This window comes from Heterodontus francisci, chromosome 2 (genome assembly GCF_036365525.1).
Source record: "Heterodontus francisci isolate sHetFra1 chromosome 2, sHetFra1.hap1, whole genome shotgun sequence".
Taxonomy (NCBI): domain Eukaryota; kingdom Metazoa; phylum Chordata; class Chondrichthyes; order Heterodontiformes; family Heterodontidae; genus Heterodontus; species Heterodontus francisci.
This window is the reverse complement of record NC_090372.1, coordinates 102,338,370-102,364,954: the sequence shown is the minus strand read 5'-3', so window position 1 is coordinate 102,364,954 and position 26,585 is coordinate 102,338,370. Positions and strand designations below refer to the sequence as shown.

General features: G+C 43.2%; 1 protein-coding gene across 1 annotated transcript in view; it reads left to right on the top strand.

Annotated features, from left to right (window-relative positions):
• LOC137380687 (leucine-rich repeat-containing protein 72) overlaps positions 1-22,471 on the top strand; it is a 111,949-nt gene extending 89,478 nt beyond the window's left edge. The window contains exons 8-10 of the mRNA XM_068052930.1: positions 15,311-15,340; positions 16,281-16,311; positions 22,243-22,471. Coding sequence (XP_067909031.1) covers positions 15,311-15,340; positions 16,281-16,311; positions 22,243-22,399 — 218 coding nt within the window. The 3' untranslated portion in view covers positions 22,400-22,471. The remainder of the gene's footprint in view (positions 1-15,310; positions 15,341-16,280; positions 16,312-22,242) is intronic.
• The last annotated feature ends 4,114 nt before the right edge of the window (positions 22,472-26,585 follow it).

The window sequence follows — 26,585 nt, the reverse complement described above, 5'->3', positions numbered from 1 at the left end:
CAAAATTCTAAAAAAGTCAACACAAAACAGAGATCTCTGGTAATTTAAATTGAAGAAAGGGAAGTTAGACTGTGACAATCATTTATCCCTCCAAAACTCTAAAGTCAGCTTGATTCTATTGAAAGCGTTTGCAAATCGTTAACTGTTGAAATTTGCTGGAGAAGGAAAGCATCACCTACTGCTGAAGTTAGACTATGGACTATTCTACTGTGGAAGAACCTTTTTTCCTGCATCGAACGACTGTGAGGACTTCAAGCAACATTCTGTGAGGACTTCAAGCAACATTAGACTGTAAATTTGTAAGGACTCTAATTTTTTCTATTTTAAATGTTGCTTATTTCTTCATTGTGTTTAATAATTTAGTTCTTCCAATTAAAGAGTTAATTTGTTGACTTGAAGACACCTGGTTTGGTTAGCCTCATTCGGGGGTTAACAGATGGTACAATTTGGCTAGGTCTTATTTTAATTTGGAAAGTTTTAAATGATATGTTAGGCGATCTGTGGAGTGACAGGATTGAATCATCAGTGCGTTTCTCCCACCACAATCAGAATCGCATATTTTGATTGGGGGCTTTGACTGGAGCGGTCAGTCGTAACAGTAGTTATAGAGTTGCATCAATTAAAGGCCATTACAACTTTGTAGTGTTGCAACAACTGGCATTATAACCCCAGATTCTAGATAGATGCTCTGGGGTTCAGTAAATCACTTCAACTACAATAACAATAACTTGTATCTATATAGTGCCTTTAACATAATAAAATGCCCCACGGCGCTTCACGGAGGCATTATAAAATAAAATATGATACTGGCAAATGACCAAAAGCTTGGTCAAAGAGGTAGGTGTAATATAAGGGTTTGACGGGGTTAGTGTTTGGGACGGTGAAAGGAATACCTCCCACCATGATGATGTAAGAGATCAGATGTGAGAGAGACTGGAGGAAGATGCAGCATGGCTTCAGAGAAGTCATACAGACTTATGTAAAGCTGTATATAGTTAGAATGTAATAAAATAGTTAATGTTCAAATTACTGAAGACTCAGTAATCTCTCTTAGCTAGATTAACCAAATATACTGAGGTGGCAGCAGAATAACCAAACAGACCAAATAACCAAACTAAACAGTCCCCGCAATATTTTGCGAAGGGGCTCATTTCAATGGAGGAGGCAGAACGGCCGCCCCTGATGACATAAAGGGGGCAGCTGCTCTGTCCCCGGCAATGGCATCCGGCTCCACCGCACAGGCGCTGGTGCCATTTTTAAAGACCTTCATGCTCCTACCGGCAATTTAAATTTTTAAAGCTAACAGCACTTTTACTTTAAAAAAAACCAGTCAATTAAACATCAAAGCCCCTCTTCCACCCCCGCCCGCCATGATCAAACAAGATATTTATTTCCCTCTCCCTTGCAATAGACCATTTTCGCCGGTACCGACCTTTCACCACCAAACTTTGTAATATTTTCCCTTCAACCCCTTCCCACCATCACCTCAGCCAATGGAAACTGTTTTCTCCGATCCCTTCCCCACCACCCTGAAAATTTCACTCCTCCCCCCTCCCCACCAGTGCTACGCCTCGGAACTCTGAACGGTGTTCTGAAAGCACGGGAGTTCCGGCCAGTGGCTGGAATAGCGGCGTGGGATGGCCATCGCTACCAGGTAAGTCATTATTCTTTACTTGTAATATCATTTGCATATTCAGATGAAGGCTATGCAGTCGTGCGGCAGGGGCGCCACACTGAGGCATTGCCACCGCCAGTAAAAAGTGGCAGGGTCTTCCCAGCGTCGGGAATAATGGCGGGCCTCTCCTGGAAGAATTTTCCAGGCACCCCTGCCACAACCCCTGACGTCAGAGGGCTAATAAAATTCAGCCCATGGAAGGACCAAATCAAATTCAAAATTGGCCATTGGCGAAAAAGATTTTTGAGATACAGAATTGCTTCCAAATTAGACAGCCAGTCTGAAGCAGAGGAAGTTAACACATTGATGTATTCCATTGGAGCAATAGCAGACAATGTTATTGCAAGACAAGGCATTAATGAGACATCAGACAAATTTGATGAAGTTTTAAAAACCTTTGATAGCTATTTCAACCTGAAGAGCAATAAGATTCTGGAAAGGGCAAGATTTAACAGAAGGGTCCAGAAACCAGGTGAAACAGTTGCTGCTTTTATTAATGACCTTTACAGACTTGCTGAAGGACCTAAAAGCAGAATTAATAAGAGTCCACATTATAGTAGGTATTGCTCATGAATCCCTATCAGATTTATTGCTGTCTAAGGAAGACCTCACCCTAGACAAAGAAATTCAGCTGGTGAGACAAGCAGAGGTCTGTCAGAAGAACAGAGCAACCCTGAGAGGTGAAGAAAGACATTGGTTGAGGAAACCTACAGTGACTGTACAGTTCCTTAATTGCAGGGCTGTAAAAGAAGCACCAAAAATGAAGGTACGCTCGGTTGGGGGGGGAAGGGGGGTTGGATGTGGGGGGCAGGTGGTGGGAAGTGCAAGACGCCATGAAACCCTGCCAGCTCTTTGGCTGTGGCGCCAAAAAGACCCACAGGTGCAAACAGTGTCCTGCAAATAAAGCAGACTGCTTTCACTGTAAGGAAATAGGTCATTTTGGGAAGATGTGCGAAAGTAAAATTTCTACGGATGTTAATGAAGTTGAACAATCTCCATCAGGAGAGAAATCAGAGAACTTCCTTGGTGAGATCAAGGATCCTAATCAGGCATTTTGGTCTGCAGATATGTATGTCAATGGACATATTCCCAAATTTAAACTAGACACTGGAACAAGTTAACAGTTTTATCAGGCAAAGAGATAATCAACGCATTACCTGCAACCAACAGAACCTCAGTTACACTGCCCAGGGGGGATCAAGTAAAGCAGATATTGGAAACACTGTATTCTCTCTGTTAAGTAGAAGAGCTTGTATTGACATTAATCTTATAAGAAAAGTGGAAGAAGTTAAGCAACAAGAATCTAGGAGTCACTTTCAAAAATACTTTCCAAAATTATTTACTAGTCTAGGAAGTCTGAAGACCAAATACAACATTATGTTGAGAGAAGACACTAAACCTGTATGTCTTTTCACGCCTAGGAAGATACCACACCCACTAATGAAGCCAGTCCAACTTCATTGGACATGAAGTCACGATTATTGACAACCTTCATTACTCTGTTCGGAAGATTTTGTTTTAATCATTTACTATTCAGTATCAACACTGGAAATATTCCGAAGAACCATGCTGAACATTCTACAGGGCCTTAAAGGAATAATATGCCATATGGACGACATCTTAGTCCATGGTGAAGCCATCAAAGAACATGATCCTGAGAGTTAGAATGGTTTTGATTTGTCTACAAGAAGAAGGCCTGACGCTGAATGAAAAGTGTGGATTCTCAAAAAAATTCTATTTGTTTCTTAGGACACATTGTCAGAAGCAACAGCATAATAGCAGACCCGCAAAAGATGAGAGCCAAACTTCTGTCCAAGATCGTCAACAATTCCTTGGTTAATCAATGGCAAAACTTTTACCCAATATAACACAAGTTACTAAACCCTGATGACAACTATTAAGGAAAGCTCAAGCATACGAACATACGAATTAGGAGAAGAAGAAGGCCATTCGGCCCCTCTAGCCTGCTCTGCCATTCAATAAGATCATGGTTGATCTGTTTGTGTCTCAAATTCCACACTCCCATCTACCCCTGATAACCTTTGATTCCCTTGCCTAACAAGAACCTATCTACCCCTGCCTTAAAAATATTCAACGACCCTGCCTCCACCACCTTCTGAGGGAGAGAGTTCCAAAGTTGCACAACCCTCTGAAGGAAAAAGTTTCTCCTCCTCTCTGTCCTAAAAGGGCGACCCCTAATTTTAAAATTGCCCCCTAGTTCTGGACTCCCTCACAGGAGGAAACATCCTTTCCATATCCACCTTGTCAAGACCGTTCACGATCTTATAAACTTCAATCAAGTCTCACCCCACTCTTCTAAACGCCAGTGGAAACAAGCCCAGTCTGTCCAACCTTTCCTCATAAGACAACCTGCTCATTCCAGGTATCAATCAAGTAAACCTCCTCTGAACTGCATCCAATGCATTTACATCCTTCCTTAAATAAGGAGACCAAAACTGCACACAGTATTCGAGATGTGGTCTCACCAATGTCCTGTATAACTGAAGCATAACATCCTTACTTTTATTTTCAATTCCTCTCGTAATAAGGAATAGCATTCCATTAGCCTTCTTTATTACTTGCTGCACCTGCATTCTATCTTTTTGGGACTCATGCACTAGAACTCCTAGATCCCTCTGCACCTCGGAATTCTGCAGTCGTTCTCCATCTAAGTAATATTCTGCTTTTTTATTCTTCCTGTCAAAGTGAAAAACTTCACATGGTGTTGGGATGCACATCAGGAGCAGACATTTCAAAGGATCAAGGAGATGTTGATTTTGCCTGATATCTGAGCGCATTATAACCCCTCACTGCCAACCACAATTGCAGCAAACACCTCATCTACAGGAACAAGAAATGCTGGAATCACTCAGCAGGTCTGGCAGCATCTGTGGAAAGAGAAGCAGAGTTAACGTTTCGGGTCAGTGACCCTTAAGAAGGGTCACTGACCCGAAACGTTAACTCTGCTTCTCTTTCCACAGATGCTGCCAGACCTGCTGAGTGATTCCAGCATTTCTTGTTTTTGTTTCAGATTTCCAGCATCCGCAGTATTTTGCTTTTACCTCATCTACAGGGTTAGGGGCAGTGCTTTTCCAAGAACAGCCAGATGGATGTTGAAGACCATTTTATTATGCGTCATGAGCATTGTCTGAGACTGAGCAGAGGTAAACCATCATAGAGAAAGAAGCTCTCGCAGTCACGTGGGCTTGTGAGAAGTTCTCAGATTATATTATTGGCTTAAAGGTTGTCATAGAGACAGAGCACAAACCCCCAGTTTCCTTACTTGATGAAAAGGAACTCGCTAGGATGCCTCCAAGAATCCAGAGATTCTGGTTGAGACTAATGAGGTTCACGTATGAAATAGTATATGTGCAGTGCCAGCAACAAAGGACAGTAGAATCATTGTCCAGAGCTACTGTTGACCATCCTACACAACAGGATGTTAACTTTATTAATGAAATTGAGTCATTTTCTCAGTTCACTGTATCACAATGTCTGGCAAGTTCAATAAAGCTGCAAGAAATTCACCATGCTCAGATGCAAGATGAGGAATGCATCTATATCCGCCAATATTGCAAGCAAGGTTGGCTGCAGCAGCATTCCAGTGGTAAGAGGATAAAAATCTTCGAGCACGGAAGACACTTTACGATTGTGGATGATTTGCTGGTATATTATGAGAGGCTGGTGATTCTGGACTCACTCCAGATAGACACCAGGGCCACATGGGTAGAACGAAATGTAAAACAAGGGCTCAGTCGTCCGTGTGGTGGCCGGGAATATCGAGAGCTATAGAAGAAATTATTTCAAATTGCCAAGTATGTACAGTACACAGGATCAGAAGGAACCCCTTATCTCGCCTCAATTCCCAATCACACCATGGGAATGTTTGGGGATGGATCTATTCATATTTAATGGATAATTCTACCTGATTGTCATTGACAACTTTTCAAGGTGGATTAAGGTCAATTGTTTGTACACAAAGACAAATGAGACAGTCATTCAAGTGTTACAGGAAATCTTTGCAACACATGGTATACCTGAGCAGATAGTTTTCGATAATGGACGACAATTTGCAAATGACTACATCATACACTTTGCGGAAAACTGGATTTATACATCTTAGAAGTTCCCCTAAATATCCACAATCTAATGGTGAAGCTGAGCGAGGAGTCAGAACTATCAAAGCGTTGTTAACGTAAAATAAAGATTTTCAAGCAGTGCTCCTCAACTACAGATCTGCTCCATTGTTATGTGGATTAGCACCATCAGAACTGTTGATGGGAATGAAGCTTATAACACAAATTCCCATCCTACCCAAAAAGTTACTTCCAGGGCTAGAAGTTTAGGATTATCAGAGAGTTCAAGACAGAGGGGAGTCTTACCGAAAGCAACAAGCCTATAATTATAATAGGAAATACCATACCAGGACCCTACCTAAATTGAGGGAAGGAGAAAAGGTATGGGTATGGGACAAAGGCAGACAAGGAGTAATCGTCCAGAAAGATGAGAATCAACAGTGATCTTATTTAGTATAAACTTCAGAAGGTACTATAAGAAGAAACAGAAGAAATATTATTTCTATTCATCAAAGACGTCAACCAGTCATACATTTGGACGAACCAGATGTTGAACCTGAAATTCAGAAAACACTGGATAATACAAACCTCAATGAAGGCCATCCAAGTCAAGAAACAAGAATTCAGAGAAAGACTGTCTGACAACAACACGATCAGGGAAAGTTGTGAAGCCTCCTGACAGACTGAATCTCTGATGTTAGAGACTTGGGGGGAGATGGGGTAGTACGTAAAAATAAAATAAAAAATGAATGTATATATATATATATATGAATAAAGACTTGGAGGGAGATGTAGGTTAAGAGTTTGAAAAGGTTAATGTTTGAGACAGTGAAAGGAATACCTCCCATCATGATGATGAAAGAGATCACATGTGAGAGAGACTGGAGAAGTCATACAGACTTATGTAAAGCTGTATATAGTTAGAATGTAATAAAAGAGTTAATGTTCAAATTATTGAAATCTCAATAATCTCTCAGCTAGACTAACCAAACATACAACATTAGGTTTTAAGGAGTGTCTTAAAGGAGGGAAGTGAAGTAGAGAGGCAGAGAGCTATAGGGAGGGAATTCCGGAGCTTAGGGCCTAGGCAGCTGAAGGCACAGCCACCAATGGTGGAGCAATTAAAATCGAAGGTGCTCAAGAGGCCGGAATTAGAGGAGCACAGATATCTCGGAGGCTTGTAGGGCTGGAGGAAATTACAGAGATATGGAGGGGCCAGGCTTTGGCCCCTTTATCAACCAATACCCAAGATGTTTTAAATGTTTTGAGAGTGTGAATACTCAATCACATACTCATGCAGAGTTATCTCATTGCCCTTTGATTGTCCAATGTTTGTTAATAGCTGAAGTGTTCAGGGCTGACTTCATGTCAACTTAAAACTAAGTAAGAATTACAATGCCTATAAATTTCCACTAGGTGGCAATCTTTCATCCTGAAAGACAACTCTATCTCCTTCCCAAAATCCACAAATAGGACTGTCCCGGCAGATCCATTGTTTCAGCGTGTTCCTGCCCCACTGAACTTATTTCTTCCTATTTTGACTCTATCTTTTCTCCACTGGTCCAGTCTCTTCCCACCTACATCCGTGACTTTTCTGACGCCCTACCTCATTTTGACAAATTCCAGTTTCCTGGTCCCAACTGCCTCCTCTTCACTATGGACGTCCAATCTCTCTTCACCTCCATCACCCACCAGGATGGGTTGAGGGCTTTCCGCTTCTTCCTTGAGCAGAGGCCCAACCAGTCCCCATCCACCGCCTGGCTGAACTTGTTCTCACATTGAACAATTTCTCCTTCAACTCCACTCACTTCCTTCAAGTAAAAGGTGTTGCTATGGGTACCCGCACAGGCCCTAGTTATGCCTTTCTTTTTGTGGGATATATCGAACATTCCTTGTTCCAGTCCTACTCAGGACCCCTTCCCCAACTCTTTTTCTGGTACATTGATGACTGTATCGGTCCTTCATTTTTTTGCTCCCGCCCCGAACTGGAAAACTATCAACTTTGCTTCTAATTTCCACCCTTCTCTCATCTTTACATGGTCCATCTCCGACACTTCCCTCCCCTTCCTCGACTTCTCTGTATCCATCTCTGGGGATAGGCTGTCTACTAATATTCATTATAAGCCCACCGACTCCCACAGCTACCTCGACTACACTTCTTCACACCCTGCCTCCTATAAGGACTCCGTTCCATTCTCCCAGTTTCTCCGTCTCTGATGCATCTGCTCTGATGATGCTACCTTCCACGACACCGCTTCTGATATGTCTTCCTTTTTCCTCAACCGAGGATTGCCCCCCACTGTGGTTGACAGGGCCCTCAACCGTGACCGGCCCATTTGCCGAACCTCTACCCTCACCCCTTCCCGTCCCTCCCAGAACTGCGCCAGTGTTCCCCTTGTCCTCACTTTCCACCCCATCAGCCTCCATATCCAAAGGATCATCCTGCGCCATTTCCGCCACATCCAGCAGGATGCCACTACCAAAGGCATCTTCCCCTCCCTTCCCCTGTCAGCATTCCGAAGGGGTCGTTCCCTCTGCGACACCTGGGTCCACTCCTCCATTACCCCCACTGCCTCGTCCCCTTGCCATGGCACCCTCTCCTGCAATCGCAGGAGGTGTAATACCTGCTCATTTACCTCCTCTCTTCTCACTATCCAAGGCCCCAAACACTTCTTCCAGGTGAAGCAGCGATTTACTTGTACTTCTTTCAAAGTAGTATACTGTATTCGCTGCTCACAATGTGGTCCCCTCTACATTGGGGAGACCAAACGCAGACTGGGTGACTGCTTTGCGGAACACCTCTGCTCAATCTAAAAGCATGGCCCTGAGCTTCCAGTTGCTGGCCATTTCAACACCCCCACTGCTCTCATGCTCACATCTCTGTCCTGGTATTGCTGCAGTGTTCCAGTGAACATCAACGCAAGCTCGAGGAACAGCACTTCATGTACCAATTAGGCATACTACAGCCTGCCGGACTGAACACTGAGTTCAATAATTTCAGAGCATGACGGGTCCCCCATTTAACTTTTATTTTTAGTTATTTTTTCTTTTTTCTTTTTTGTGTTTATTTTATTTTAGTTTGATCAGTTTGTTTCTACTGTGCCTACCCACTGTTATTTTCATGTTTGTGCTTGTGGCTGTTCATTTTGAGTCCATTCACACCCTATCTGTACTAATGCTTTGTCTTTCAGCACACCATTAACATATGCGGCACAATGGTTAGCACCGCAGCCTCACAGCTCCAGCAACCCGGGTTCAATTCTGGGTACTGCCTGTGTGGAGTTTGCAAGTTCTCCCTGTGTCTGTGTGGGTTTCCTCTGGGTGCTCCGGTTTCCTCCCACATGCCAAAGACTTGCTGGTTGATAGGTTAATTGGCCATTATAAATTGCCCTGAGTATAGGTAGGGAAATATAGGGACTGGTGGGGATGTGGTAGGAATATGGAATTAGTGTAGGATTAGTATAATATGGGTGGTTGATGGTCGGCACAGACTCGGTGGGCCGAAGGGCCTGTTTCAGTGCTGTATCACTAAAAAAAAAAAATATTGTTTGTCTTTGCTCCATGACCTTCTGGTCAGTTATTCTCTGTGACCTTGTTCTTTCATCACCTTCCCTTTTATCTCTTGCCCCACCCCCGCTTTACTTGCTTAAAATCTTTTACATTTCTTATATCTGCCAGTTCTGAAGAAGGGTCACTGACCTGAAACGTTAACTCTGCTTCTCTCTCCACAGATGCTGCCATACCTGCTGAGTATTTTCAGCGTGTCTTGTCTTTATTTAAGATTTCCAGCATCCGCAGAGTTTTACTTTTTTTTTTAATTCATTCATGGGATGTGGGCGTCGCTGGCCAGGCTAGCATTTATTACCCATCCCTAATTGCCCTTGAGAAGGTGGCGGTGAGCTGCCTTCTTGAACCGCTGCAGTCCATGTGGGGTAGGTACACCCACAGTGCTGTTAGGAAGGGAATTCCAGGATTTTGACCTCATTACAGCCTTGGTTCAAACGTGGACAAAAGAGCTGAACTCAAGAGGTGAGGTGAGAGTGACTGCCCTTGACATCAAGGCAGCATTTGACCGAGTATTGCATCAAGGAGCCCTAGCAAAACTGAGGTCAATGGGAATCAGGGGGAAAACTCTCTGCTGGCTGGAGTCATACCTAGCACAAAGGAAGATGGTTGTGGTTGTTGGAGGTCAATCATCTGAGCTCCAGGACATCACTGCAGGAGTTCCTCAGGGTAGTGTCCTAGGCCTAACCATCTTCAGCTGCTTCATCAATGACGTTCCTTCAATCATAAGATCAGAAGTGGGGATGTTCGCTGATAATTGCACAATGTTCAGCACCATTCGTGACTCCTCAGATACTGGAGCAGTCTGTGTAGAAATGCAGCAAGACCTGGACAATATCCAGGCTTGGGCTGATAAGTGGCAAGTAACATTCGCACCACACAAGTGACAGGCAATGACCATCTCCAACAAGAGAGAATCTAACCATCTCCCCTGACATTCAACGGCATTACCATCGCTGAATCCTCCACTATCACCATCCTGGGGGCTACCATTGACCAGAAACTGAACTGGAGTAGCCATATAAATACTGTGGCTATAAAAGCAGGTCTTCTTTGGCCTCCTTATCTCGAGAGACAATGGATACGCGCCTGGAGGTGGTCAGTGGTTTGTGAAGCAGCACCTGGAGTGGCTATAAAGGCCAGTTCTGGAGTGACAGGCTCTTCCATAGGTGCTGCAGAGAAATTTGTTTGTCGGGGCTGTTGCACAGTTGGCTCTCCCCTTGCGCCTCTGTCTTTTTTCCTGCCAACTACTAAGTCTCTTCGACTCGCCACATTTTAGCTCCGTCATTATGGCTGCCCGCCAGCTCTGGCGAAAGCTGGCAACTGACTCCCACGACTTGTGATCAATGTCACAGGATTTCATGTTGCGTTTGCAGACGTCTTTAAAGCGGAGACATGGACGGCCGGTGGGTCTGATACCAGTGGCGAGCTCGCTGTACAATGTGTCTTTGGGGATCCTGCCATCTTCCATGCAGGTCAGAGGCTAGGAATCCTGAGGCGCGTAACTCACCTCCTGACTCCCCAAAGCCTGTCCACCATCGACAAGGCACAAGTCAGGAGTGTGATGGAATACTCTCCACTTGCCTGGATGGGTGCAGCTCCAACAACACTCAAGAAGCTCGACACCATCCAGGACAAAGCAGCCCACTTGATTGGCACCCCATCTACAAACATTCACTCCCTCCACCACCGACGCAGTGGCAGCAGTGTGTACCATCTACAAGATGCACTGCAGCAACGCACCAAGGCTCCTTAGACAGCACCTTCCAAACCCGCGACCTCTACCAACAAGAAGGACAAGGGCAGCAAATACATGGGAACACCACCACCTGCAAGTTCCCCTTCAAGTCACACACCATCCTGACTTGGAACTATATCGCCGTTCCTTCAGGGCCCATAGCTTTTGCAGTATCCAGTGCCTTCAGTTGTTTCTTGATATCACGCGGAGTGAATCGAATTGGCTGAAGTCTGGCATCTGTGATGCTGGGGACTTCAGGAGGAGGCCGAGATGGATCATCAATTGCCACTTCTGGCTGAAGATTGTTGCAAATGCTTCTGCCTTATCTTTCGCACTGATGTGCTGGGCTCCCCCATCATTGAGGTTGGGGATATTTGTGGAGCCACCTCCTCCAGTTAGTTATTTAATTGTTCACCACCATTCACGGTTGGATGTGGCAGGACTGCAGTGCTTCGATCTGATCCGTTGGTTATGGGATCGCTTAGCTCTGTCTATCGCATGCTGCTTACGCAGTTTGGCATGCAAGTAGTCCTGGGTTGTAGCTTCACCAGGTTGACACCTCATTTTGAAGTATGCCTGGTGCTGCTCCTGGCATGCCCTACTGCACTCTTCATTGAACCAGCGTTGGTCTCCTGGCTTGATGGTAATGGTAGAGTAGGGGATATGCCGGGCCATGAGGTTACAGATTGTGGTTGAGTACAATTCTGCCACTGCTGATGACCCACAGTGCTTCATGGATGCCCAGTTTTGCATCGCTAGATCTGTTCGAAATCTATCCTATTTAGCACGGTGATAATGTCACACAACACGATGGACTGTATCCTCAATGTGAAGGCGGGACTTCGTCTCCACAAGGACTGTGCGGTGGTCACTCCTACCAATACTGTCATGGACAGATGCACCTCCGGCAGGCAGATTGGTGAGGACAAGGTCAAGTATGTTTTTCCCTCGTGTTGGTTCCCCCACCACCTGCCGCAGACCCAGTCTAGCAGCTATGTCCTTTAGGACTTGGCCAGCTCAGTCAGTAGTGGTGCTACCGAGTCACTCTTGGTGATGGACATTGAAGTCCCCCACCCAGAGTACATTTTGTGCCCTTGCCACCCTCAGTGCTTCCTGCAAGTGGTGTTCAACATGGAGGAGTACTGACTCATAAGCTGAGGGAGGGTGGTAGGTGGTAATCAGTAGGAGGTTACCTTGCCCATGTTTGACCTGATGCCATGAGACTTCATGGGGTCCGGAATCGATGTTGAGGACTCCCAGGGCAACTCCCTCCCTACTATAGACCACTGTGCCACCACTTTTGCTGGGTCTGTCCTGCCGGTGGGATAGGACATACCCAGGAATAGTGATTGCAATGTCTGGGACATTGTCTGTAAGGTATGATTCCGTGATTGTGACTATGTCAGGCTGTTGCTTGACTTGTCTGTGGGACAGCTCTCCCAACTTTGGCACAAGCCCCCAGATGTTAGTAAGGAGGACTTTGCAGGGTCGACAGGGCTGAGTATTCCGTTGTTGTTTCCGGGGCCTAGGTCGATGCCGGGTGGTCCGTACGGTTTCATTCCTTTTTATTGACTTCATAGCGGTTAGGTACAACTGAGTGGCTTGCTTGGCCATTTCAGAGGGCATGCAAGAGTTAACCACATTGCTGTGGGTCTGGAGTCACATGTAGGCCAGACCAGGTAAGGACAGCAGATTTCCTTCCCTAAAGGACATTAGTGAAACAGATGGTGTTTACGACAATCGACAATGGTTTCATAGCCATCATTAGACTAGCTTTTAATTCCATATTTATTAATTAAATTCAAATTCCACCTTCTGCTGTGGTGGAATTCGAACCCATGTCTCCAGATCAAAACCCTGGGTCTCTGGGTTTCTAGTTCAGTGATAATACCACTACGCCACCGCCTTCAGGCTGGATGGAGATAGGGGAATAAAAACTGTGCCGTCCTATTTTATAGATTGTGGTTGTGGAGAATTCTGCTGCTGGTGATGGCCCACAACACTTCATGGAATTCCAGGATCTGGCTGCAAACCTGTCCTTAGTCTGTCCTACTTAGGGGAACATCACAATATGATGGAAGATGTCCTCACCGGAGATTTCCACCTGTTAAAGAATCCATCCAATTTTCCAATCAGGCTCCAGAAGTGTCTGCCAGTTTGCAGTAATGATACTAAAATTAGGCCCAGATAATGTACTTTTGACGCCCGTACAATTTCTGGTGTTTATTCTGGTAAAACACAATGCTATCTGCCAGTCCTTACAAAATGGGTGTCGCTGGGATGCTCGGGTGTATTGTTTATGGAAATGCATTTAAAGAGTTCCTTAGTAGGATTTTTGTGGCTATTTTGTTTTTTTGTTTCCACTTAGTTGATGAGTTGGTTTAGTGCCACATTCTGACATTGCCACTTTTTTATGCTATGTCTACGATATTTGAATAAAGGGTTCATTATCAATTATGAATTATGCACCATCAACATGAGGAAGAGCAGGTGCAATGGAGGGATGCCAGACAAATCAGGCTGCAACAGAGGCGTTTTGCACCCACTGGCCATTATCTTCCTACCCATATTTACAAGCAGAGGTGAACCTAACTGACAATTCCCTGTTAACAACTTGTAAAGGCAATTTATGTAAATGCGATTTGCTGTGTTTCCATGGAAAACTCCTGTTGTTTGCCAGGATCGGACAAAGTCAACATGGATTTACAAAAGGGAAATCGTGATTGACAAATCAACTGGAATTTTTTGAGGATGGAAATAGTAGAATAGATAAGGGAGAACCAGTGGATGTGGTGTATTTGGACTTTCAGAAGGCTTTCGATAAGCTCCCACATAAGAGATTAGCGTACAAAATTAAAGCACATGGGATTGGGGGTAAGGTACTGACATGGATAGAGAACTGGTTTGCAGACAGGAAACAGAGTAGGAATAAAAGGGTCTTTTTCTGAGTGACAGGCAGTGACTAGTGGGGTACTGCAGGGATCAGTGCTAGGACCCCAGCTATTCACAATATATATTAATGATATAGGTGAGGGCATTGAATGTAATATATCCAAGTTTGCAGATGACACAAAGCTGGGTGGGACTGTGAGCTGTGAGGAGGATGCAGAGAAGCTCCAGTGTGATTTGGACAGGTTGAGTGAGTGGGCAAATACATGGCAAATGCAGTATAATGTGGATAAATGTGAGGTTATCCACTTTGGTGGCAAAAACAGAAAGGCAGATTATTATCTGAACAGCGATAGATTGGGAAAGGGGGAGGTGCAGCGAGACCTGGGTGTCCTTGTGCAGCAGTCGCTGAAAATAAGCATCCAGGTGCAGCAGGCAGTTAAGAAGGCAAATGGTATGTTGGTCTTCATAGCGAGAGAATTCGAGTACAGGAGCAAGGATGTCATGCTGCAATTATACAAGGCCCTGGTGAGACCACAATTGTGTGCAGTTTTGGTCTCCTTATCTAAGGAAGGATATTCTTGCTATGGAGGGAGTGCAGCGAAGGTTCACCAGACTGATTCCTGGAGTGGCAGGACTGATGTATGAAGAGAGATTGGGTTGATTAGGCTTGTATTTACTAGAGTTCAGAAGAATGAGAGGGGATCTCATAGAAACCTACAAAATTCTAACAGGACTGGACAGACGAGATGCAGGAAGGATGTTCCCAATGGTGAGGGAGTCCAGGACCAGGGGTCACAGTCTAAGGATAAGGGGTAAGCCATTTAGGATTGAAATGAGGAGAGATTTCTTCACCTAGAGAGTGGTGAGCCTGTGGAATTCTCTACCACGGAAAGCTGTTGAGGCCAAATCATTAAATATATTCAAGAAAGAGTTAGATATAGTTCTTAGGGCTAAAGGGATCAAGGGATACGGGGAGAAAGCGAGAACAGGTTACTGAGTTTGAATGTTTAGCCATGATTGTATTGAATGGCGGTGCAGGCTCGAAGGGCTGATTCGCCTACTCCTGCTCCTATTTTTCTATGTTTCTGGTAGAGGCCTGGAGCCTACCTATACTGTTTAAATGAATCTCACTGCAAAACCAGGCCAACATTCATAACAGTCAAAGTGACGATAACATCACACTACCTGACTAACATTCAATGGAGCCCAATCAGAGAATTTATCTCAGGAATATCCAAAAATAAAATTATAGACACATTAAAATCAGAATCTTGGAAATCAGTATCATTTATATTTTACCCTTTGGATGCTACAAACTGAATAGGTTATTAACCAATCCTACCAATTATTATCTTTCTACTTTAGGTCAGAAGACATCAATTCCTCACCAGACAGGTAAGTATATCAGCTTCCAAGCTGGATCAGTATCAACTGTGGCTCTACTTGATCTGGTCTTTAATTGTATGTCCCTTTCTCTGGGAAAATAGCTTGCTGAGTCCCTCTAGCTAAAATCAGGTATTCATCTTGTATACATGAATCCACCTCCTCTCACTTTGTAGGGCACTAGTTGGATATATCATCATGCTGTGCCACTATGCTACACATCACAGATTATATTTGTTAGCAACACGGTATTTTTCAAGCATTTATTTTGTTGAGAGAGCTTTCGTGGCCATTCAGTTGAGGTGTGAAATTGCGAGAGTACTTTTCAGCACTTTATGTTTGTATTAAACACGCACAGGGCAGATATTGTTTTCTCTACTCTGCCCCAGAAGTAGGCTGTCACTCTCAACTCAGAAGGCTAACCCATACTGTAGGAGTGTGGCATTTCTGTTTCCTGTATCAGCCATCAATATGGCCTCTCTGATTAAATCATTGGGAAAGTTTTGTGCAGTAACTTTGTCCCATTATGTCAAAACTGCTCAAAACAATTTGACTTCAATCAACAGCTAAAGAAAACTTTTATTTCATCAGTCTGGACTGGATTTGAACCCATATCCCAAAGGTGAATGTATAATAATGTAACCCACTGCATCACCCAATCTTCCAAATTGATTCAATTTTAACAGCTCAGTCACATAACACAACCAATCTGGTACAGGTATTATTTTTGTGTTAACTCTTAATTCTCTCTAATGATGCAAAGCAGAGCCCTGCATATACATACTTAACAAATATACAGAGCTTTGCTCATCATCTTTGAAACGCAAAATACTAGCATTAATTTTTTGAGATGGAACAATGCGAAAGCAGCATGAGAGCACTTGTTCCTCTAGCCTTACTTGATTATAGTTAATGCCTATTCTTAAATAAAACATTTTTGATTTTATTTCAGGTATTTCCAAACCAGTGAACAAAGAGATTAAGTTAGTATCTCTCTTAATTTATATATTTTTTTGTAGAAATAGCATTTTTGTAAATGGTTTAGGTATATGCATGGAAACAGTTGCAATTATGAAGCAAGTTCAGATTACTTTTTTTAACGTCTATTCTGCCTCTTTTGCTTGTGCTCCACATACCATGGGATAAGGCCAGATACGTACTTGGGTAACATCAGGAGACTGATTAGTTGATTGATAAGACCAGTTCTTCAATATGCAGTCTTACTTTTTTTTCCTGTTGATATCTGTCTCAATGCAAACTGGAGCAGCACCCGATGTCAGGGATCCTGACTTGTGCGCTGGAGTAACTGCTGGGGTTTAACTACCTAAAACATACAACGTAACAGTACAAAACTACCAGTAAATTTCCCATAGCTTGGGCTGCATGGTTAGCTGGAGTCAAGTGAGGAAGATTCCAGCTTCCAGTAACAGGTTTACTACTTCAAGTACCATCAGTGAACCAAGCTGGTCAGTTATCAAACGTGCTGTCGGAAGATACAGCAGGATATAGATCGGTTGGAGACTTGGGCGGAGAAATGGCAGATGGAGTTTAATCTGGACAAATGTGAGGTAGTGCATTTTGGAAGGTCTAATGCAGGTGGGAAGTATACAGTAAATGGCAGAACCCTTAGGAGTATTGACAGGCAGAGAGATCTGGGCGTACAGGTCCGCAGGTCACTGAAAGTGGCAACGCAGGTGGATAAGGTAGTCAAGAAGGCATACGGCATGCTTGCCTTCATCGGTCGGGGCATAGAGTATAAAAATTGGCAAGTCATGCTGCAGCTGTACAGAACTTTAGTTAGGCCACACTTAGAATATTGTGTGCAACACTACCAGAAGGACGTGGAGGCTTTGGAGAGAGTACAGAAGAGGTTTATCAGGATGTTGCCTGGTCTGGAGGGCATTAGCTATGAGGAGAGGTTGGATAAACTCGGATTGTTTTCACTGTAACGATGGAGGTGGAGAGGCGACATGATAGAGGTTTACAAAGTTATGAGCGGCATGGACTGAGTGGATAGTTAGAAGCTTTTTCCCAGGGTGGAAGAGTCAATTACTAGGGGACATAGGTTTAAGGTGAGAGGGCAAAGTTTAGAGGGGACGTGTGAGGCAAGTTCTTTACACAGAGGGTGGTGAGTGCCTGGAACTTGCTGCCGGGGAAGGTGATGGAAGAAGGTACGATAGCGACGTTTAAGAGGCATCTTGACAAATACATGAATAGGATGGGAATAGAGGGATACGGTCCCCAGAAGTGCAGAAGGTTTTAGTTTAGGCAGGCATCAGGATCGGCGCAGGATTGGAGGGCCGAATGGCTTGTTCCTGTGTTGTACTGTTCTTTGTTCTTTGTGCTACAGATCTGCCTAATTCAGGTTTTTTAACCAGAGTTCAATATAATGGACAAAATATAATTGGTGCAATTTGATGCCTCCTTTTTATTTATTGACTGCACATTGATTGCTGTTTTCAAATGTCCTTAGCAGTTTATATACTTTGCCTGTTTTTTATTGGTGTGTTACCTGTTCAGTTGAGATTTATTGCAGTTTTAGGAAAATGAAATGTACAATGTAATGCACAAAAACAGGCCATTTGACAGAACTGGTCCATGGCAGTGCTTATGCTCCACACATGCCTCCTCCCACTCCTCTTCAATTCACTCTATCAACATATCCTATTCTTTTCTTTCTCATGTGCTTCCCCTTAAATGCCTCTATGCTAATCATCTCAACCACTCCACACGGTAGCATGTTCCACAGTCTCACCACTCTTAAGTAAAGAAGTTTCTTCTGAACTGCTTATTGGATTTATTAGTGACATGTTTATGCCCTCAAGTTTTGGGCATCCCAACAAATGGAAATATTTTCTCTACGCCTACCCTATTGAACCCCTTCATAATTGTAAAGATCTCTATCTGGTTGCTTCTCAGTTTTTTCCAGAGAAAAGAGTCCCAGTTTGTTCGGTCTTTCCTGATAGTTGTCTTTCTTCTGCTGTCAAACTTGTAAATCCTTTTTTGTACATTCTCCAGTGCTTCTATATCCTTTTTCTAATATATGTGAACCAAGGTTATATATAGGTTTCCTGTTTTTGAATTCTGCTGCTCCAGAAATGAACCTCAGTGCTTTATGTGTATTTTTATGGTCTTGTTAATCTGCATTTATACTTACATTGATTTGTGAATCTGTAGAATTAGCAATTTCATTGTTTAGCAATTCCAGTCACACCACAGGCTATTCATGAGTCTACTGTGTGATATCTTAACAACTTTTAAAATCCATGCATATTATATCCACTGCTTTATCCTTGTCTACTTTTCTGTTACTTCTTCAAAGAATTCAATAAGCTTGGTCAAGCATGACCTTCCCTTTTGAAATCTGAACTAACTATTAATTAACATATCTTTGGTTTCTGGTCTTCCATTGAAACCTGGAAGGAGCCAATGGCATAAATGTTAAGAGCTCTCCTCACTTTGACTGGCAGTAGGATAAATATTCAGGCACATGATCTAGGTTGCAGGTCTGTATGCAGCACTGCCACTTGATGAAAATAAGTCTGTGAAAGTGCTCAACTGTGCCCTCATGCCCTTGTAAGATCTCCTGTGCCTATTGATCATAAAGAGTGTAATTGCAGGTTGACCTCAGCCTTTCCAGTTTCATCGCATTCTGGCTTGCCCCCTTCAGGTTTTCTCCTTCTCTTCCATTAACATGGTATACACAGCAATTCCCTATGGAAACCCATGTTGTGTCCTTTATATTGTTGCGGGCAGGTGGGAAGTGGTGTGGGTGACTTCCACTTTTCAACTGTCAACTGACTGCAGATAGTGTTTTAAAAATAGTGTTTTAGTCCCTGAGTGTTTCAAGGGTCAAATAAATAGACAACGGCAGAATTTCTTGTAAGTTAAAAAGAATGATAAATATTTATTTTTTTGCATAATAACCGTAAAATTTTGCGACTTCACCTACTAATGCATTCACATCCCCCCTTTCCACATACACACAAGAAAAGACAGAGAGTAGAGAGTAGCATGTAATTAGAGTCCAATTGTTGTAAAAGAGTTTATTGTTTTAAAAAATCTTCAGACACTTTTCGGGAGGAAATCTTTCAGCGATGCAGGCCAGAATATTTGTTGTCTTGAAAAGGCTCCTTGTGGTTAAGCCTCAATCCAAAGCTGATGGCGTAAATTCTTGTTCACTTTCACAGATGGGGTGTTCCAAATTCACCTTGCAATTTCTCTGCTGCAGTATTTAAAAGATGTTATCAGCAGGGCTCCTGCTCAGCTGGAACTGTCTCACAGCTGTTCTGGCTGGAAAAGTCTTTCTCTCACTGTTCTGCCTCTCTCTCTCCAGAGAGATACCTTTTAAGGTAGAAACTTGTCAGGTTGGGGTGTCAGTCAGGTGACGAAGCACTCTTTCCCCTGGGATGCTTCATACAATGTTTCAGGATATGGGTAGTATTGTTACATGATGGCATCTGAATGTGGTGCATTTTGATAAATAGGTGCTAGCTCACACCTATTATTTTATTCTTGGCTGTGGAGTCAGTCTGTCTGTAAAAGTCTTTGTTAGCCCCATTCCTGCAGATAGGAGTGGTTAGCATGGAATAGGCTGTTTTCCATTTCAGTTTGTTTTCCCCAAAGCTAATTCAGACGTGGATTATGAGTTTTGTCTTCAACAGACAAACATGTTTATTGACAGTACAGGAGGGGTCACCTGACCTCTACTCCATCTTCCCTATAGCACAAACGTGTCCATTTTTTGTAGCACAGTTCAACAGTTGACCTTTATTCCATAATTCCTCCAGTTCAATTCATATTTCACTGCTCCCTCCATAAGCGTGAAAATATCCTTTAATGTGGTTGGGGTTTAAAAATTGCAGGGAACCAGTGAGCTCCTCACTTTGACAGTTAAAAGTTCACCTCAGTAAATACCCAAGAAAAAGAAAATCAAGGAATATGCAGCAAAATCTAAAACATAGATGAAAGTTATCTAAGCAGTAAGCTTAATAATTCTCTCCAGAATCAGCTGATCCTTGCAAGCTACAATATCTCATTTACACGGTCATATATTAAATTCAGCACAGTGGGGACAGTATGATGGGAATTTTGATTAAAAAATATATTGCTACCATCACCATATTTTTTGCGTTGGAATGCTGCTGCGAAAACACCTGTTCCTACATGGAGAAGCAATTGTGTTGTGTCAAAACCAGGTTGGAAACTGAGTATGAATGGTTGCCACCCCAATTTATATTCTGTTAGTCAGCCCCCTGATGTTGTTACATCACAATAGTGCCCAAGGAAAGTCAAACAAATTGAGAGTGTTGCTTTTCAGTTATCAACTTTATTGAAACTATTGATCAGCTTTTATTTTAGCTTTCCAGATTGCCATTTTTGCCTGTATATGAAGTTTCAATGTCTACATATATGAACACACGCTTTTATCAGAATATTCAAACCTGCTTCCCTGAAGTATATCTATCTGGTAACTTTAGTTTTTCACACTGTTTTTGTGATTTTATTACAAGCAGAAGCTAAGGCAGATTCAAGGTAATCACAGGTCCTTCTATAGCAGGTCACAGAGTTTCCTCATAATTTCTTTAGGTAGCCTCAGGTAATGAATGCACTGATCCTGAGATGGGTCTTCAAAAGTTCTCTGCTGTCTATATACTTGTTTTGAGGCGAGGGGAGGGATGGGGATTGGGGTGCTATGGACAAGTTGGAGCCTTTCTTCTCCTGTGGTGGTATTGCTTTCTGTTATCCATCTCAGCATCAGCTTTTTCGTCCTCCTCCAAGCAAGCTAACGGAATGATATATCGAATATGGTATAGGAACGTGGAACTAACAAAGAAATAACAAAGCCTTCCTCAGTAATAGTAATATAATACAGCCTTCAGGAACAATTTCTGAGGTAACTAAATGAAGTTAAAAACCAATTGCCGAACCTTCAGCACTTAGCAGTGTCTAGCAGCCTGTCACTTTAACACAGCACTAAGTGTCCATTTTTTAAAGGGGAAATATGCTCTTGATCTGCACCTAACATAATTACAGGAAATCTGGGAAGAGGCAAGAGTGACATCATTTGGTCTCTATTTACATATAAGTTAATAGCAGCATAGCGGAAAATTTGTCCTATATATTTTCTACCAAAAGTATCTTTTGTACAATTCTTTTGGTGAGGCCACATCTGGAGCACTGTGTGCAGTTTTAGTCTCCACATTTAAGAAATGATATACTTGCATTGGAGGCATTACAGTGAAGTTTCACTGAATGGGTCCCTGGGATGAGGGGATTGTCCTATGATAAGAGGCTAATTAAATTGGGCCTATATTCTTGGGAGTTTAGAAGAAAGAGATGTGATCTCATTGAAGCATATAAGATTCTAAAGGAGCTGGATAGGGTAGACGCTGAGAGATTGTTTCCGCTGATAGAAGAATCTAAACACGGGGGTAGTCCCAGGATAAGGGGCTGATCATTTAGGACTGAGATGAGAAATTACTTCACTCAAAGAGTAGTGGATCTTTGGAATTCTCTACCCCAGAGGGTTGTGGATGCTCCATCATTGAATACATTTAAGGCTGGGATAGACAGAATTTTGGTCTCTCAAGGAATCAAGGGATATGGCGAATGGGCGGGAAAATAGAGTTGAATCCTAAGATCAGCCATGATCGTTTTGATGGGCTCGATGGGCCATATGGTCTACTTCTGCTCCTATTTCTTGTGTTCTTAATAATAGAATAGTTTTCTAACTCTTCAATTTATCTTTGGTTGATTTGATGGTATGAAAATGTACTGTAATAAAAACTCTTGACATGTATGATGTTCCATTGAATGCAGGTTTACATTTTCCCTTGCTTTTTGTAATATGAAGTAAAAAAAAATTGTCAGAATGATACTATTTCGTTTTATTTCCATTTGATATACTTCAGAGACTCTTTTGAGGATGTTGTTGATTCACGAATAAGACGGAGATCAATTATGCAGTTTTCTACTCTGGACTGGATTAAAGTGCCAAATGCACAACAGAAACGTCTCGGAGATGAATCTATGCTGTTATCTCAAATGATTACTACCCAATTCAGATAACTCTAAGGCATTAAAGTGGATTTTGTATTGAATCAACACGTCAAAATGTTTTAAAATTGTATTCAAAAGAAAATAAATGGCAAAGATTTGAACCTTATTATTGTTCCTGCCTCATTACCAATTATACGAAAGAAACGTAATGTACTATTGTCCCAAATCTGTAATTATTTTGTAATAACTTTTGTACTCTTCAAGGGGGTGGATAGAAGGATCTTACTTCTATGAAGTAGATGGCAGCATCGAGCACTTTCTGATCAGATGATATGGATGAAATATAACCTTTCATACATTGCAGAACTTTCATTTTACATATATTTGTATTGTTATATAAATACAATTTGTTGTTGTCTGGATATATGAAACAGAAGTGCAGCAGCATTACATAATTATAGTTTTTGGTTCTTTTAGTTTAATAAGAACAATTCAGCATGCATTTTCTAGCTGTCATATTACACATCCGGTGTAAGTAATGAGTTTGTTACAGCTATGCGGTGAGGAATGTGGGTGGTTCCCATTGTTCAACTCCCAACTGATTGCAGCAAGTGTCTTGTTATTAGCATTTTAACCCCTTTGTATTTTAGTTGTCAAATAAACTGCGAGTGACAAATTTTCTTATAGAAGATTAATTATTTATTGAGCAATATGCTTTATTCTGAAACAAAAACAAGAAATGCTGGATTCACTCAGCAGGTCTGGCAGCATCTGTGGAAAGAGAAGCAGAGTTAACGTTTCGGGTCAGTGACCCTTCTTCGGAACTGACAAATATTAGAAAAGTCACAGATTATAAACAAGTGAGGTGGGGGTGGGCAAGAGATAACAAAGGAGAAGGTGCAGATTGGACCAGGCCACATAGCTGACCAAAAGGTCACGGAGCAAAGGCAAACAATATGTTAATGGTGTGTTGAAAGACAAAGCATTAGTACAGATTAGGTGTGAATATACTGAATATTGAACATCAGCAAGTGCAAACCTGAAGAAAAACAACCTGAAAAAAACAGTGGGTAAGCAAACTGAACAAACCAAGATGAAATGAAATAAATGCAAAAAAAGATTGTAAAAAATGTAAAAAGGAATGCAAAAAAAAAAGGAAGAAAAAAAAAAGAAAGAAAAAATAACTAAAAATGAAAGTAAAGTGGGGGGCTGTCATGCTCTGAAATTATTGAACTCAATGTTCAGTCCAGCAGGCTGTAGTGTGCCTAATCTGTAAATGAGATGCTGTTCCTCGAGCTTGCGTTGATGTTCACTGGAACACTGCAGCAATCCCAGGACAGAGATGTGAGCATGAGAGCAGGGGGGAGTGTTGAAATGGCAAGCAACCGGAAGCTCAGGGTCCTGCTTGCGGACTGAGCGGAGATGTTCCGCAAAGCGGTCACCCAGTCTGCGCTTGGTCTCCCCAATGTAGAGGAGACCACACTGTGAGCAGCGAATACAGTATACTACATTGAAAGAAGTACAAGTAAATCGCTGCTTCACCTGAAAGGAGTGTTTGGGGCCTGGGATAGTGAGGAGAGAGGAGGTAAAATGCTTTATTCTGAAATTGTCGCAACCGCACCCACTCACGCATTCAATCACTCACACATACACAGAAGAAGACACGGAGGGGAAAAGGGGTAAGTGGTTTGAAGTGAGGTATGGTTTTGGGGTACACGGTAAACCTGTTCCATATTCTTGAAGGTCAATTTCTCTTTAGTTGCAGGCCTGGGGTGTTTGTAGATTTTTCTGTTGGTTGAAATTTCAGTTTGAAGACAGGGGATTACTTCCAATTCTCTGCTGCTCAAGTTGAAATGTCGAATCCACAGCAGAGTGCCTTCCTTTGGGCTAGCTGGATTTTCTTCCAGCTCTCAGCTGGACCAGCTTTGGTGATGCTTTGCCTTGGGACTCTCTCTCTATCCAGAGAGCTACCTTTTAAGCTAAAAGTCTCTCACATCTTGCTTCAATTGGAAGACACAGATCTTCTTCCCTGTGGTGAATGACAATGACCCAGGATGTGGCTAATTCACACCTTCTTTGTTTCAGAACAACCCATTCAATTCAAAAATATTTCTTGATGGGTTTAGAATGGGTGTAATTGACACCATTAGCTTTGGAATGTATCTTTCTGCCCTTGCCAGACAGGAGTCAGTATGAATATACAAGGGCCTGGTGTTTTAACAAAAACAAGAAATGCTGGATTCACTCAGCAGGTCTGGCAGCATCTGTGGAAAGAGAAGCAGAGTTAACGTTTCGGGTCAGTGACCCTTCTTCGGAACTGACAAATATTAGAAAAGTCACAGATTATAAACAAGTGAGGTGGGGGTTGGGCAAGAGATAACAAAGGAGAAGGTGCAGATTGGACCAGGCCACATAGCTGACCAAAAGGTCACAGAGCAAAGGCAAACAATATGTTAATGGTGTTTTGAAAGACAAAGCATTAGTACAGATTAGGTGTGAATATACTGAATATAGAACATCAGCAAGTGCAAACCTGAAGAAAAACAACCTGAAAAAAACAGTGGGTAAGCAAACTGAACAAACTAAGATGAAATGAAATAAATGCAAAAAATGTAAAAAGGAATGCAAAAAAATAAAAGGAAGAAAAAATAACTAAAAATGACTAAAAATGAAAGTAAAGTGGGGGGCTGTCATGCTCTGAAATTATTGAACTCAATGTTCAGTCCGGCAGGCTGTAGTGTGCCTAATCGGTAGATGAGATGCTGTTCCTCGAGCTTGCGTTGATGTTCACTGGAACACTGCAGCAATCCCAGGACAGAGATGTGAGCATGAGAGCAGGGGGGAGTGTTGAAATGGCAAGCAACCGGAAGCTCAGGGTCCTGCTTGCGGACTGAGCGGAGATGTTCCGCAAAGCGGTCACCCAGTCTGCGCTTGGTCTCCCCAATGTAGAGGAGACCACACTGTGAGCAGCGAATACAGTATACTACATTGAAAGAAGTACAAGTAAATCGCTGCTTCACCTGAAAGGAGTGTTTGGGGCCTGGGATAGTGAGGAGAGAGGAGGTAAATGGGCAGGTATTACACCTCCTGCGATTGCAAGGGAAGGTGCCCTGGGACGGGGACGAGGTGGTGGGGGTAATGGAGGAGTGGACCAGGGTGTCGCGGAGGGAACGATCCCTTCGGAATGCTGACAGGGGAAGGGAGGGGAAGATGCGACTGGTAGTGGCATCACGCTGGAGGTGGCGAAAATGGCGGAGGATGATCCTTTGGATATGGAGGCTGGTGGGATGAAAAGTGAGGACAAGGGGAACCCTGTCACGGTTCTGGGAGGGAGGGGAAGGGGTGAGGGTAGAGGTGCGGGGAATGGGTCGGACACGGTTGAGGGCCCTGTCAACCACAGTGGGGGGAAATCCTCGGTTGAGGAAAAAGGAGGTCATATCAGAAGCACCGTCATGGAAGGTAGCATCATCAGAGCAGATGCGTCGGAGACGGAGAAACTGGGAGAATGGAATGGAGTCCTTACAGGAGGTAGGGTGTGAAGAAGTGTAGTCGAGGTAGCTGTGGGAGTCAGTGGGCTTATAATGGATATTGGTAGACAACCTATCCCCAGAGATGAAGACAGAGAAGTCGAGGAAGGGAAGGGAAGTGTCAGAGATGGACCATGTAAAGGTGAGAGAAGGGTGGAAATTGGAAGCAAAGTTGATAAAGTTTTCGAGTTCGGGGCGGGAGCAGGAAACGGCACCGATACAGTCATCAATGTACCGGAAAAAGAGTTGGGGGAGGGGGCCTGAGTAGGACTGGAACAAAGAATGCTCGACATATCCCACAAAAAGACAGGCATAACTAGGACCCATGCGGGTACCCATAGCGACACCTTTTACTTGAAGGAAGTGCGTGGAGTTGAAGGAGAAGTTGTTCAATGTGAGAACAAGTTCAGCCAGGCGGAGGAGGGTGGTGGTGGATGGGGACTGGTTGGGCCTCTGTTCCAGGAAGAAGCGGAGAGCCCTCAAACCATCCTGGTGGGGGATGGAGGTGTAGAGCGATTGGACGTCCATAGTGAAGAGGAGGCGGTTGGGACCAGGAAACTGGAAATTGTCAAAATGACGTAGGGCGTCAGAAGAGTCACGGATGTAGGTGGGAAGAGACTGCACCAGCGGAGAAAAGATAGAGTCTAGATAGGAAGAAATAAGTTCAGTTGGGCAGGAGCAGGCTGACACAATGGGTCTGCCGGGACAGTCCCGTTTGTGGATTTTGG